At 37.6% G+C, this 15,749-nt stretch overlaps 1 protein-coding gene across 1 annotated transcript in view; it reads right to left on the reverse strand.

The window, feature by feature from the left end:
• TNKS2 (tankyrase 2) overlaps positions 1 to 15,749 on the reverse strand; it is a 68,449-nt gene that overhangs the window by 11,252 nt on the left and 41,448 nt on the right. Inside the window, exons 14-22 of the mRNA XM_010387095.2 lie at positions 14,587 to 14,732; positions 13,849 to 14,014; positions 12,925 to 13,144; positions 10,308 to 10,417; positions 9,412 to 9,600; positions 6,715 to 6,967; positions 5,665 to 5,747; positions 3,608 to 3,728; positions 163 to 260 (exon numbers count right to left, since the gene is read on the reverse strand). Of these exons, the coding sequence (XP_010385397.1) occupies positions 163 to 260; positions 3,608 to 3,728; positions 5,665 to 5,747; positions 6,715 to 6,967; positions 9,412 to 9,600; positions 10,308 to 10,417; positions 12,925 to 13,144; positions 13,849 to 14,014; positions 14,587 to 14,732 (1,386 nt within the window). The remainder of the gene's footprint in view (positions 1 to 162; positions 261 to 3,607; positions 3,729 to 5,664; positions 5,748 to 6,714; positions 6,968 to 9,411; positions 9,601 to 10,307; positions 10,418 to 12,924; positions 13,145 to 13,848; positions 14,015 to 14,586; positions 14,733 to 15,749) is intronic.

Consider the following 15,749-nt stretch of genomic DNA (forward strand, 5'->3'; position numbering starts at 1 on the left):
TGAGTAATATTTTCTAGAGACAGTTATTAGATAATCAGCTTGAAAACAGTATTTATAGGTGAAAATTATATAATGCAAACTAAAGGAAGAAAAAGAAACAAGAGGATACAAAGTGAACTAAATACAAAAGGCCAACCTACTATTGAAGGTATATGAACATACCTCTTCCTCCACAGACTGAAACTCTTTGTCATCAGGAGACAGATCTATGAGAATTGTACCACTACCAGAGGTGTTCAAAGTTAAATATGGGTTAAGACCTATGAAACAAAATTTGAAGGTAGAAAAATAAATTGCCAATAAACAATGAACATCAAAACCAAAAATAACTACCTAATTTTTCTGATGCTTACTACCAATTTTTTTTTTAAACTTTTTTTTGAGATGGAGTTTTGCTCTTGTTGCCCAGGCTAGGCTGGTGCGATCTTGGCTCACCACAACCTCCGCCTCCTGGGTTCAAGTGATTTTCTTGCCTTAGCCTCCTGAGTAGCTGAGATTACAGGCATTCACCACCACAACTGGATAATTTTGTATTTTTAGTAGAGACGGAGTTTCTCCACGTTGGTCAGGCTGGTCTTGAACTCCCGACCTGAGGTGATCCGCCCACCTCAGCCTCCCAAAGTGCTGGGATTTACAGGTGTGAGCCACTGCACCCAGCCGCTTACTATCAATTTTAAAAAACTTTTTATATTGTGATAATTTAGATATTTAGAAATGCTGAAAGTACAGAGTTCCTATGTCCCCTTCACCCACTTTCACCTTATGTTACCATTTTATACAACCATAGCACATTTGTCAAAACTTATTAACTAGGCCGGGCGCGGTGGTTCACGCCTGTAATCCCAGCACTTTGGGAGGTCGAGGCGGGCGGATCACGAGGTCAGGAGATCGAGACCATCCTATCTAACCCGGTGAAACCCTGTCTCTATTAAAAATACAAAAAATTAGCCGGGTGTGGTGGCAGGCACCTGTAGTCCCAGCTACTCAGAAGGCTGAGGCAGGAGAATGGTGTGAACCCGGGAGGCGGAGCTTGCAGTGAGCTGAGATCCAGCCACTGCACTACTGTCTGGGCGACAGAGCAAGACTCCATCTCAAAACAAACAAACACTTATTAACTAAATTACTGACATCATTTTTTCACTAGTTTTCCCCACTAATGTCCTTTTTTTTTGTTCTAGGATCAAAACCAGTACACACACCACAATGCATTTAGACAACTACTTTTTGACCTGACAAGTTATAAGGCGTTTTGTGGAAATATTTCAGAAAATCTTTCTCTGCTTTATCTCCTATTCTTAATGAGTTTGTAACACATTTTCTTCTTCAAATTACTTTCTTTACTAACTATGCAGTCTTTTCAACATTTAATCTCTTTCTTCTTTGTAAATATGAGGAAGAATAATGACAGAAACTTGCATAGCCTCAGGTAATTTTAAATCACCCCAGAAGGAGAAATCCATAGTCTACCACCTATTGAATGTATATTCTGTCCCATAAGATATTGTTTATCTCCGCAATGAATTTGTGTTTTCCAAATGTCAATGATCAAGATAATCATATCTATTTTTGTATCTTTACTTTCATAAAAGTTTTTAAAATGGAATTTTAAACAGAATTTTCTAATTCCTTTGGTGTATTTGTAGCACAACTCTCTCGTTTAATCTCTACAACAATATCTCCAACACTGCTGTTTTCCCATGTAGGGGCCAAATCCTTTACTGCTGGGTTAGTGCATGGAAGTCTGCCTCTGGAGACGAAGAGCACTACTCTGATTCTAAGCTATGGTCTGAAGAACAGGACTACTACCAACATGCCAATGCTAATAAACACAGAAGTGGCTGAATTGCAATAATCTTTACGGATTATGAAGAGCATATGGAGAGTATTTTATAGAATAAAGACTGTGACAAATGCTTGACTGAGGCATCTGCAACATATACAAGAAGATGTTTATCAATACTGAAAGATCAGTATGGTACTAGTCATCTACTGACTTGATGCACGGAATAATAGGTAAGGCTGTTAAGTCAGTATGATAAATGTGTTAGAAAATCATCATAGGCAGCTACCAGTTCCACTTTGCAAATCAGGTGTAAGTATGGAATCCCTGTTGACTAACATCAGATTGGGGGAACAAAAAAGAATCTTGACTTTGAAAGAACATAAGGAAGATGGTAATTTTATGTAGGAAAGTGACCCTGATATGCTAGATCAGACACAGCATTTTGTCTCATGACGTTTCTCCTTCATATAGGAATGAATGTTCCTATCCAAGTGGAGCTGGATGTATCAGAGTGACTACAGGACCAGACGTGGCATGGAAGTACCTCTGCCATTTGGAGGCAACGTATCCATTTCTATCATTGAGCCTTTCAGCTTTTCAGTGCAGTTCTAATAGCTATGATATGTTTAATATACAAATACTGCCTGCTTTCCTTTTCTATCCTGCCTCTTTCCTAAGACTCTTGCTATCCTGGTACTCCAATGTATTTGTTATCATACCAGATCAGTATTATTCCAGTAAAGTCACAATGATGGTCTACAACTGAGGGTTCTAGTTCCTCATTTTTAGTGCTAATTATATTGTATACTAATATTTCAGGAAATCATGGATTTTCTCTCTTTATCTTATAAAAATTTGTCCTCTATACTAGAAATAGCCAAGACCATATTGCATTTTAAATATCTTATCCTAGTTCCTATCAGGCAGTAAAATACATCTATCTTTAACTGAGCTTATTCTAAAATACCAGTTTAAAGTATTCCTTAGCTTGAATCATCTATGTTTTTAGAGGTGCTCTTATTTCTTCAGCGGTGGACCCCATCCTGGCTAGCATACATTCTTTCCTGAAAATACTTTCATGTTTACTGATGGAGGTTTCTCTTTAACCCCAGGTGTACAGCCAGGATGTTCAATTATTGAATATTATTGACCCCAGGATAAATCACTCCCTCAGTTGAACAATGAAGTTAAATGTGGTTTTGACACTTAAAACAATTCACCTTTTTATACACAGACCTGGTATAAAGTGTTAACATCTGCTGAATAAATGCAATTTGCATTTTCCTTAAGCACCAACATTAAGGAGAAATAAAAATATTATTCAACTTTGTTTTGTTCAATTTCCTCACTTGTAACATTATTGCTTTCGAGTATTTTCATCCCAAGCACTTACAAATTTATCTATGTAAGAGATTTAGTACAGAACTTTGCGGGTTAGCCTGAACACTTAGTTATTATCTATTATATTACCATAAGAAATGAGATACCTAAGTTTTGGACCTTTAAAATAATACAATTTTAGAACTAGAACAACTTCAGAAAATAATCTCAACTAACTTCCTTATTTTCAGGAGCTAAAACAATTCCCAAATTTCTGAATGGTCTAGAAATTTTACTTAGGTTCACATCGTTAACAGCAGCAGCTCAGTAAGTTTAAGTTAGTAGCACAGCTAAGACTTGATCCCAGTTTCCTGAATCCTAAATTAGTATTCTTCCTATTAAACAGATTCTCTCACACATATTTTTAAATTATAACTTAGTACACTGAGGGTTGCCTTTATGCAAACTGTTAAACTGACAACAGCAATTATTACAATAAAATACCTTGTTGTCCGGAGATAAGTCTCTCAACTCCTTTAATTAGTTTGTGCCTATGTCCGTAAGCATTGATTCCAATCTCCTTCAGCTCCTTGTGCCCCATCTCAACTAATACATCCAAAGTGATCTTACAAAAGAGGAGGAAACTACTTAGAATGCTTACTTATTTGGCGGACATTCATATATTGGTGTTTTCATAATATATAAGATTCATACATTTACTCCAGATTATTTTAAACATTTCAAAAAATATTATTTCCATTTAGCGTAAGAACCTGAGCAGAACTAAAATGCGAAACAAAAATGCACTTTCAAATTAACCACATTCAAGTATTCTATTTTATCTTTTCCATAATACTTTTCTACTATCACTCTACGTCCAACCCTATTTGTACAATGTCTTTCAATGGTTCCTTCTGAGTCTGGACTATGCCAAATGGTACTTGTGCATCACTGTTCAAAGTAACCCTTTTATCTTTTTTTTTTTTTTTTTTTTTTGAGACAGAGTCTCGCTCTGTCGCCCAGGCTGGAGTGCAGTGGCCCGATCTCAGCTCACTGCAAGCTCCGCCTCCCAGGTTTACGCCATTCTCCTGCCTTAGCCTCCCAAGTAGCTGGGACTACAGGCGCCCGCCACCTCGCCCGGCTAGTTTTTTGTATTTTTTAGTAGAGACGGGGTTTCACCTGGTTAGCCAGGATGGTCTCGATCTCCTGACCTCATGATCCGTCCATCTCGGCCTCCCAAAGTGCTGGGATTACAGGCTTGAGCCACCGCGCCCGGCCCCCTTTTATCTTTAATACAGTAATACACTATGGCTTCATGAAATTGAAGCCATTCTTAAAAATCCTGTTTTACTTACACACGTTCCATGAAGCATTCCCTGATGAGCCTAGCTCACAGTAATCTTTTCCTTCTTCACATTTCTGTTTTTGTTTGTTTTTTTGAGATGGAGTTTCACTCTTGTTGCCAAGGCTGGAGTGCAAAAGTGCAAGCTCAGCTCACTGCAACCTCTGCCTCCCGGGTTCAAGCAATTCTCCTGCCTCAGCCTCCCAAGTAGCTGGGATTACAGACGCCTACCACCATGCCTGGCTAATTTTTTGTATTTTTAGTAGGGACAGGGTTTCATTATGTTGGCCAGGCTGGTCTTAAATTCCTGAACTCAGGCGATCTACCCACCTCAGTCTCCCAAAATGCTGGGATTATAGGCATGAACCACCGTGCCCAGCTCCCTTCTGCAAATTTCTAAAATCTATGGTAAAATTTGAATTTTCATATGTTCTTTTTTTTTCCTTGAGACAGAGTCTCACTCTGTCACCCAGGCTGGAGTGCAGTGGTGTGATCTTGGCTCACTGCAACCTCTGCCTCCCGGGTTCAAGCAATTCTCTGCCTCAGCCTCCTGAGTAGGTGGGATTATAGGCAACCGCCACCATGCCTGGCTAATTTTTTTGTATTTTTAGTAGAGACGGGGGTTTCACCATCTTGGCCAGGCTGGTCTTGAACTCCTGACCTTGTGATCCACCCACCTCAGCCTCCCAAAGTGCTGGGATTACCGGCATTAGCCACTGCGCCCGGCCATATGTTCTTATTCCACTTCCAAAACTACACTGAAAGTCCCTTAGAGTGTAAATCTACAGTAACACTACTTTCTGAACAACAACAAAAATCGGTAAATGTATTCTGACAGAGTACTTTAAACTGAGACTGCTTAGAAAAGCCCAGATATGGCTGGCATATTCATATACCTTCCCATAGCAGCTAGAAAAGTGTTAGGCTTAAGAGAGATAACTGAATAGACAGTGCTCAAGGATAACTTACTTCAAGAACTGAATAAACTAAACTTCCCATTCAAGAAAGCTATTTTACCATTACTACACGAGTCAATTGTGTGCTAGTAAACTAAATGGAAGTTCCAAGGTCAAGCCAAATTAGAAGGCTGACTGATGTCATTTCTTAAAAATCATTCTCCCCCAATAGCTTACATAGTTCAGCTCATTTCAAGTATGTTCCAAATTTTCCTTGAGTTTCCATAAACCACTAATCCAAACAATATGATTCATCTACTCACCTGTTCTCTCTCAAATATATCCATTAAGTGCTCAAGTCCAAGATTCCTTACGAATTGAGTTATGCTAAAATCTACTCCTGGAACTGGGAAATAAAAAAATCCAAAACAAATGGAATTTCACATCAGAATAATGTATTTCATTCATCACTATAACAATAAAGTCTTGTAATGTTACTATATATGAAGAAAATAATTATTTTTTCAAAAACAAATATTAATAGCCACTTAAGATATAATACTGAACAAGAGAAAGCTATAAAATTTCAACATGAGAAATAAGTTAATCAATGGGGCAGTCTCAGTACTCTCATTTTTATTTTAAACTTTGTTTTTAATTGCATCTGTATTTTTAAAACCAGTTTTCCTATCTTTCAGGATGTAAGCTACTTCACAAAAAAGTTTATAAAAACAAGTTCCACATTGTTGCATAAGGTTAGATGAATTTTAACAGAAAAAGTTTACATCTAAAAAGTAGATTAAGGGCTGGGGGTGGTAGCTCACGCCTACAATCCCAGCACTTTGGGAGGCGTGGCGGGTGCATCACCTGAGGTCAGGAGTTCAACACCAGTCTGGCCAAAATGGTGAAATCCCCTCTCTACTAAAACAACAAAAATTAGCCGGGCGTGGTGGTGGATGCCTGCAATTTCAGCTACTCGGGAGGCTGAGGCAGGCACATCACTTGAACCCTTGAGGCAGAGGCTGCAGTGAGCCGAGATCATACCACTGCACTCCAGCCTGGGCGACAAGAGCAAAACTCCATCTCAAAAATACATACATACATACATACATACATACATACATAAATAAAGAGTAGGTTAGTAGCACAAGACTCTTCAACTCTCACCTTGGAAGGAAGAAACAACACAAGGCTAAACCTTTTTAAGGCTATGTTAACTAATTTGATACTAATACCTTGTATTTAAGGTTAAAAATATTCATATACCTTCCCATAGCAGCTAGAAAAGTGTTAGGCTTAAGAGAGATAACTGTCAAATGTCAAATATGGGGCTACAATACCAGTTAGAAAGTTATTTTTGTAGAATGTCTCACCCTCCTTTTTCTCCAAACCGGAAGCACCCTCTGTTCCACTTGAACTAACTACTGAAGACAGTTCTGAAAAACTCCCAGATAAGTTGTCAAGACTGCTGGCTGCAGAAAGGCTTGATGGGCTAGATGGACCTGAAGAGAGAGCATCTGCAGTGGCTCCTGGGCTTCTCACACCATTGAGCACTTGAGGCTTGTAACAAGAAGGCAGAGCAGAAGGGGGCATGGCTGCTGTCAGAAGAGCACTGACATCATCTGCCTAGGGTACGTGTCAGAGACAAAATCTGCCATAAGCAAGTTTTAAAATGCTATTATACCTAATAAAATATATTTTAAAATATGACAAAACCCAGCAATTTGTGCCAGGATTATCACAATGGAGGATTATTCATTTTAAAAAGTGAAGCAAAGAGGTTAATACAGGTCCAACATCCCAAATCTGAAAACTTTTAAATGTTGACATGAAGCTTAAAGGAAATGTTCATTGGAGCATTTTGGATTTCAGATTTTGGGATTGGGGATGCTCAACAGTAAGTATAATGCTTGAGTATATTTCAAAATCTGAAAAAAAAAATCCAAAAGCTGAAAACACATCTGGTTCTAAGCATTTCCAATAAGGGATATTCAACCTGCATCCAGCTAAACTTATTAAAATATAAGACATAACTGAGAACATCTCTTCCAAAATACATATTATAAAAATACAACCTAAATATGGCAAAGCATGAACAAAACCCTAATTCTGATATTGTGACTGAGAAGCACAATGAATTACAGAAATACCAATCTTAAAAGGTAAGAGATTTTAGTCATATTGTAGTTATTCTGAAAGAAGTAATTCCACCTACACAGAACTTTAGAAAACAGAATTGTTTGTATTTCCTGGAAAATATTCAGCAATGTATTTGTTCCTCAAAATTGAAAGTTTTTTGGAGAGGAGGTGGGTAGAAAAGATAATCATTTTAATTAAATCTGCTAGAATGGGGCCGGGTACAGTGGCTTATGCCTGTAATCCCAGCACTTTGGGAGGCCGAGGTAGGCGGATCACTTGAGGTCAGGAGTTTGAGGCCAGTCTGGCCAACATGGTGAAACCCCATCTCTACTAAAAATACAAAATTATTAGCTGGGTGTGGTGGCGTATGCCTGTAATCCCAGCTACTTGGGAGGCTGAGGCAGGACAATCGTTTGAACCTGGGAGGCAGAGGTTGCAGTGAGCCCAGATTGTGCCACTGTACTACATTCTGGGTGACAGAGCGAGACTTCCATCTCAAAAAAAAAAAAAAAAAAAAAAAAAAAAAATCTGCTAGAATGGAAAAAAGTCCTCACATTTATAGGTACATTAATTTGTTAAATCAGTAATATGTACTATTCTTTCATAACATTCAACTAATATTCAGCAAGGAGTAAATCAGTACTTGTTTCATAGTCATTTGTTCTGCCTATTCCAGTAATCACCTTTCTCCTCCCCCAGTCTATGCATTCCCACTGTACTCACAGTTTGTAAATGACATTTGTTTATAATAATAGTACCACTTATTGAGTGCTTTTTATGTACCTGATACTATGCCAAAGACTTTAAGTAAATTACCCCATTTAATTCTCATACTAACCAGATATATTTTACCCCTATTTATAGATGAGGTAACTAAGCTTTGGAGGTTAGGCAGTTCATAAGATTGTACAACTTAAATGGTGGAGCTGGAATTTTAGGCCCAGTATGTCTGACTCTAAAGCCCTTGTATGTTCTCCAGAGCATTTTGCTTCATTGTCACTTAATTATATCTGGTAGACTAACATATGGGTGGAATGAATTCCAAATGTTCACTTTTATGGTAGTTTGGAGCTAGAAAGATATTTCTCTGAAGAGATAATGTTGTAAATATGGCTGGGTTGTTAGCTGGCTGAGAAAAATCTACTTAAGCCCCAATGCAGCTGAACTACCTCAGTTTCTTATTGTAATGTGGAACAATGGAATCTCTCTCAGTAGAAAGCAGTCTGCAGAAAAGATTCCCCTTCCTTCTCATCTCAAAAAGAATTCCTTCTTCCTTTCCTTCCACTGCTCTAGTCAATGTCCTCAGCAGTAGAGGCAAGAGAGGCATCTGCTTCAGTGCCCAAAGCAGAGGTGGAAGGTTCAGTGGAAGCTCCTACACCTGCTCCATGCTCCAGAGAGAGGGGAAGGAAAACAGGACCTCCACAGGAAAGTGGATAATAGGCTTGTTTCATGAATGGTTAAGGCAGGGTGAGCAACAAGAACTCTGGGATGAGGCAGTGTGGGAGGAAAAGGAATCTCTATTGGCAGCAGGGTTTGTGGCTGCACCTTGGGGGCAATGTTCTCAGTTGGGGCCGTGTGTAAGACCCATGGTCTGTACTATCTTGCGCTGTATGCGCTGTAACAGCATTCTCAGAGGGTCTGGGTCTGGTTAGTTACCTAACTAACGTAAGCAGTTATATCATGTACTTCTTTTTCCTATTTCCAAAATACTCAGTATACAATAACTGATTGATAATTCTATTCTACAGAAGAATAATTATATTACTTTATAATTCTATTATATTTGAATACTAAAGAACTCTTACATTAAAATCAGGCTAAAAACCAGATTTTGTCATTCACTTCGACTACAAAGACATTTTATAATAACATCAAGTGAATTTTAAAAAGTCAGAAAAGCACTGAGATTTTTCAAAAAGTCCATCACTTACTGAAACTAAATCTAAAGGTGTTTGTCCTTCCTGATTTTTAAGAGTAGGGTCAGCTCCATGGGCTAGCAACAAAGCACAAAGCTGTGTTCGTCCCTTTTGGGCTGCTTCATGCAAAGGTGTGAAAGCCCATTTGTCCGTGGCATTGACACATGCATTATACTTTATTAGCAGAGCTGCTACATCTACATGCTGTAAAAGAAAATACCCATTACAGTCTGAAATATTATTTTGTCACACTTTACTTTCTTAAGAAGAAACTAGTTATGTACCTACTTCCACATTTTCAAACTTACTCTGGAAATGAAAATTAAAACTCTTTCCCCCCAACATCACAACTTATAAATAACAGTGGACATTTCAATAACTTGAGAAACTACCTAGCAAAGAGTTAAGAATTCTATTTAGCAGGAAACTAGACTAATATGACTTTAATAATTTCTAATTTATTCAAATGTTATAACTACTAAATGTCAATTTATAAAGCAGCAATCTTCCTCAATTATTCAAACTATACCATTGAAGATGGTCAATTCTGAAGGTAACATTTGGGACTATAATAAGTCAGGAACAATGCGTCTGAATCTGTACAGATTCCATCTACCCTTTTGGTGCCCCAGTGGATTTTCTGGGTACCAACAAACACAATCACCAACATTTCACTGAAAATAAGAGACAGGTGTTAAGGCAGATAATAAAACAAACAACAATATGCCGCATATCACACAGCAAGCTTAGAACAGATTCAGAACTGAAATTTGGAAGTTATTTAACTTCTTCAGCTCTCCCATTTACTTCTCTGTAAAATGAGAACATCAAACTAAATTCCATTTGAGCTGCAATACTGACTTTCACTTTAAAATTCCACAAAATTTTAAAAGTAACATGGAAGAACTTACCCCATAAGATGCTGCATTATGTAAAGGAATAAGTCCTCCTTTGTCTTGGGCATTCACATCCGCTCCGTGTTGTAACAAATACTCGGCAACTTCTAAATTATTATAACCAGCTAATTCAGAAAAGAAGTAAAATTACTTTACTTGTTTTTTCTTTTTTAGTCCTATGTCATAATACTTCCACTTGTTAATATAAAAAAGTCACTATATGTATACATATATATATGTATGTATTTATAAGGCATAGACATTACTGAAAACATAAAAGAGATTTTGTATAAATCTGAAAGAGCTCATTGGACTCTATTAACAATTTACCTTCTGGAAAACATTTCCCCCTTGCCTCAAGTTGGAAGCTTTTCGTATTATCTACTAGTTTTGTGGATTCCCAAAATTATACTGACTGATTTACTTGTATTTTTCCTATGAAAACCTTCCTACTGAAGTCTCTGCCTTCATGGGTGTTACATACCATTTCTTGAACTCAGGGACATGGGTCTCAGGGGCTGCAAGTCAAAGGTCTGCAATCACGTACAAGTCAAACCAGAGTGGATCTCAGAGTCCCCTTCCCCAGAAGGCCACAAGAGCGTGCTTTTTTGCTAGAGAGAACTCAGAGGTACACGTCTCTGCAAGTCTGGTAGAGGAACTTAGGAGCTGTTAAAGCCATGAAATAAAACTTACTTCTATTGTAGTTTTTATCCTTTTGCTAAAGGACTTAAAGCAAAAGAATTTAAAAAGATCAAGAAAAATAAAATTATAAAACTACCATAAAATATTACACTAATCTAAAAGTCTTTCCAGGTCTCAAGGTATGGTATTTAACGCTGCAGAAGTGGACAAATATTTTGTGCATACAAATTATTTGTCACTTACAAAGATAACTTGGACACAGTCAAGTGTTCTAGATAAGCTACAAGAAAGATATAAAAGCTAACATAAATACGCACAGCACAACTTCCAATCAGAGGTCAAGTCATATTTTGTCTTACATGAACTAGAAACTCCTGATAGCCAGTGCAAACAAAGCTTTTTCTCACCATGTTAGCATCTGTGGCTTATCACTTCCAAAATACTTGAAAGACACACAGAGTAATTCGTTTCTTTGGACAGTGAGGTCTCAACTTATATGGAGTATTTAAAGGTAAAAATCATATATAACACCAAGTTATAATACAAGACTGAAATGAACAGAATAGATTTCCATCTCCCACATTACATGAAATGGCAGAAATATTTGCATTATTTTTTCTTGCTTTTTATACTATGTTTAAACCATGCATATTTAGACAAACTTGTATGAGTCCACTGTGCCTATGATGGAACTCCACCAAGGTATTAGCTATAGCTCAGTGATTTTAATGATTTCCTAACATCTGTAACGCAGCTGAAAAAGTTGTACTGAAAGCAAAATATATCGTATGTTTGCACTGAAAACAAAGGTACATTGTGCTAGTTTTACGCGTGAAAACTTAAAACAAATGTTACGAAATGAATTGCACCCTGCAAAATCCTTATGTTGAAGCCCTAACCCCAGTACCTTGGAATGTGACTCTATTTGGAGACAGAGCCTTTAAAGAGCTAAAAAAGTTAAAATGAGCCCACTAGGTGGGCTCTTATCTAATCTGACTGGTTTCTTTAAAAGTAGAGACTAGGACATATAGAAAGAGACATCATGTTCCATGGGAGGACACACTGAGAAGGTAGGCAAGCCAAGTGGGGGCTTCAGAAGAAAGCAACCCTGCCAACAACTTGAACTTGGACTCCTAGCCTCCAAAACTGTGAGAAAACAAATTTCTGTTGTTTAAGTCACCTGGTCTTTGGTATTTTGTTACGGGGACTCTCACAAACCAAAACAATAAATAACTTTGGTGAGAGGCTTATGTAACTTCTGAGAATTTTGAGATTTTTTTTTCCTGCTTGTGCTTAGCAGCTATCATCAGGAAGAACAGAAAGCTTTAGCTTTCTGTAAGGAAGGCTGGCTCAAGTAGGCATATTTTTCAAATCTTGTTTACCAAAGGTGATACCAAGAAAATGATGATCTGGAATAATGATTCCCAAAGTACATGGGGACTGGCAGAGCCTACTTCAATTGTTCTTACTGAATGTAACGTACTAGTAGTAAAGTGAACTTGAACTCAGCCAGTAGCTTCAAGTACGGTTGTCCTGTACAAATATACTAAAGAGTATAATGGTGGCATTAGAAGATATTTGATTTGAATTTTTATTTTATTTTTATTTTTTGAGACAGGGTCTCACTTTGCTGCCCAGGCTGGAGTACAGTGGCACAATCAAGGCGCATTGCATCCGTGACCTCTTGGACTCAATCTTCCCACCTCAGCCTCCTGAATAGCTGGGACTACAGATGTGTGCCACCACTCCTGGCTAATTTTTGTAATTTTTTCTAGAGGTGGGGTTTTGCCATGTTGCCCAGGCTGGTCTCAAACTCCTGGGATCAAGCAATCCTCCTGCCTTGGCCTCATCAAGTGTTGGGATTACAAGTGTGAGCCACTGCGCTTCGCCTGATTTGAATTTTTAAAGTTTAGTTACAGAAAATATTTTACCTGGGTAAAATGAATCTCAGATGTTACCAGCCTAAATCTGTGAAACTTCATTCACTTACCTGCTAAATGTAAAGGTGTTGAATGTCGGCCTTGGGTATCACGGCAATTTACATTATCAGGAGAGGACAACTTCTTCACTCTGGCTAAACAACCCTTCTTGGCAGCATCTAGCAAAGCTGCATCTCCCCTAAGCAGATCTTGAATATCTGTATCTCCATCTTTAACAAGATCCAAAGGAGTATTTCCATCCCTGTTTTTTTTTGTAGGGTCTGCACCATGCTAGGTATGTGAAAAACAGAAAAAAAGGGAGAAATGGCTTAAATGTGCCACTGGTCAATGAGAAAATAGTCAATGTAACAATACCAAAGAAAAACTAAATTTATATTGAGACTCTATCTTAAAGGTTAACTTCACTGTTACTAATGTTTACACACAGAATTATTATAAAAAGAATACGGAGGAGTTAAATATTACTGGATTTTTCTAATGCATTAATGTAGTTAAAATTTTAAACTACATTCAAAATAAAGTCATATTTCATTAAAAATTAACTTTCATATCATACTATTTTTACTTTTCATGAACATCTGAATAAAGTATAAATCTCTGTATTCTTGTTATTGTAAAATATCCACTGGTATCTGTACTGAACCAGTATCATCCATTTTAGCAATGCTAAATAAACCTGGCTTGAAAGTAAATAATTCATCAAATATTTGTAGGTTAAAGTACTAAAGAGAAAAACTAAAAATAATAAAAGAACTATCACATGATAGTTGGCTGTAGACAAAAATAACTCTAGGTAGCAGTAAACATACCTGTGGATTAAAATATAATGTTTATGACATTTACTCTAAAATATAGGTACAGAATTAGATAACATTGTTTCCCATCGCTTACTAAGTTTATGCTAGAATTACTTAAAAAACTATAAACATATTCTATGTAATTCATAATGTTTACAGTTAAGTATTTAAATATACCTGGAGCAGAAGTTTGCAAATTTCATATTTTCCTTTTGCTGCTGCTTCATGTAAAGGTGTAAATTTCCATAAATCAGCTACATTAACTACTGCTCCATGTTTAACAAGAAGTTCTGCAACTTCATAATGTCCATAAGAACATGCATTGTGCAAAGGTACAAGGCCTCTGAAAAGTAATGAATGAACAATAATGCCACAGAAGAACATGTTTTAATTTAAATAATTGCATATAACTGATGAAAGATAATTCTTGAACTACATAAGGAAGTATACCGATTATACTTTGTAGAACCTAAATCTATTTAAGGCAGAAATAAGTTCTTTTTTGGTGAGTCAGGGGAGAACATTTAAAAAATGTTTTAAATGCAGAGACTATAACATTCATCCATATATGCAACGTCAAGAATTGTATATTTTTAATGAAAAATAACTTTAAGATAGACTGGAAGAATTCAAAAATCCTCCCTGAAAACTGAAAAATTTACCACATTAAAAGTCAGTATCACACTAATGTTGTAATGTCCTTGGCCATCATAAAATTCCTAGGCATTATGCCAGTGAAGTCTTTATATGAATGCTAACCATATAAAATCTTGATTGAAATTAAGCAGCTCTATCTAATATTTAGGCCAATGTTAGGAAACAAGCTTCCTTGAAAAATAAAACAGATTTCCAGGTTTTCCTAAAAAGGTCAAGTAAAAGTAAGGAAGAGAGTCCATAACAATCATTGGCATTTACCCTTTATCTTTAGCATGCACATCAGCTCCATGCTGTAGCAGATATTCCACCACGGACACTCTGTTATACCCAGCTGCAAAATGAAGTGGTGTAGACTGACGCCCTTCAATGTCTCTGCAGTTGACACTCTGAACAGTACACAGTTTCTGAAGGCCAAAACACAACATACGTGATACTACATCTACATATTCTCATTTCTTGTTTCAAGTCATTTAGTAGGAATTTTCAAAGTATCTGACTTATTTTCTTGTCTCATTAAATCAGTCTTCTCAGAAACTATTTAGTATTCTTTTTTTTTTTGAGATGGAGTCTCGCTCATCGCCCAGGCTGGAGTGCAGTGGCGCGATCTCAGCTCACTGCAAGCTCCGCCTTCCTGTTTCACGCCATTCTCCTGTCTCCGCCTCCCAAGTAGCTGGGACCACAGGCGCCCGCCACTACGCCCGGCTAGTTTTTTTTTGTATTTTTAGCAGAGACGGGGTTTCACCGTGTTAGGCAGGATGGTCTCAATCTCCTGACCTCGTGATCCACCCGCCTCGGCCTCCCAAAGTGTTGGGATTACAGGCGTGAACCACCGCGCCCGGCCCTATTCTTATTTCATCTTGTCATTTACTGGGAATCCCTGTGGTCCTCTTATCTATGCCTTTTTATTATTATTATTATTATTATTATTATTATTATTATTATTATTGAGACAGAGTCTCGCTCTCTTGCCCAGGCTGGGGTGCAGTGGCGCAATCTCAGTTCACTGCAACCTCTGCCTCTCGGGTTCAAGCAATTCTTCTGCCTTAGCCTCCTGAGTAGCAGGGACTACAGGCACATGCCACCGCACTTGGCTAATTTTTATATTTTTAGTAGAGACGGGGTTTCACCATGTTGGCCAGGCTGGTCTCGAACTCCTGGCCTCAAGGGATCCTCCTACCTTGGCCTTCCAAATGCTAGGATTACAGGTGTGAGCCACTGTGCCCAGCCTCATGTATGCCTTTATAGTCTACTTTTCTAAAACTCAAAGGTAAATTTTATCATTACCTTTACTATATATATACACACACACACACATACATACACACACACACACGCACACACGTAAACTAAGTGCCAGTCATCAGCAAGTGTAACTTGCATTTTGTGGCAAATATACACAGAGGTACATGAGATTACAGTAG

Source organism: Rhinopithecus roxellana, chromosome 11 (genome assembly GCF_007565055.1).
Source record: "Rhinopithecus roxellana isolate Shanxi Qingling chromosome 11, ASM756505v1, whole genome shotgun sequence".
In the NCBI taxonomy this organism is placed as follows: Eukaryota; Metazoa; Chordata; class Mammalia; order Primates; family Cercopithecidae; genus Rhinopithecus; species Rhinopithecus roxellana.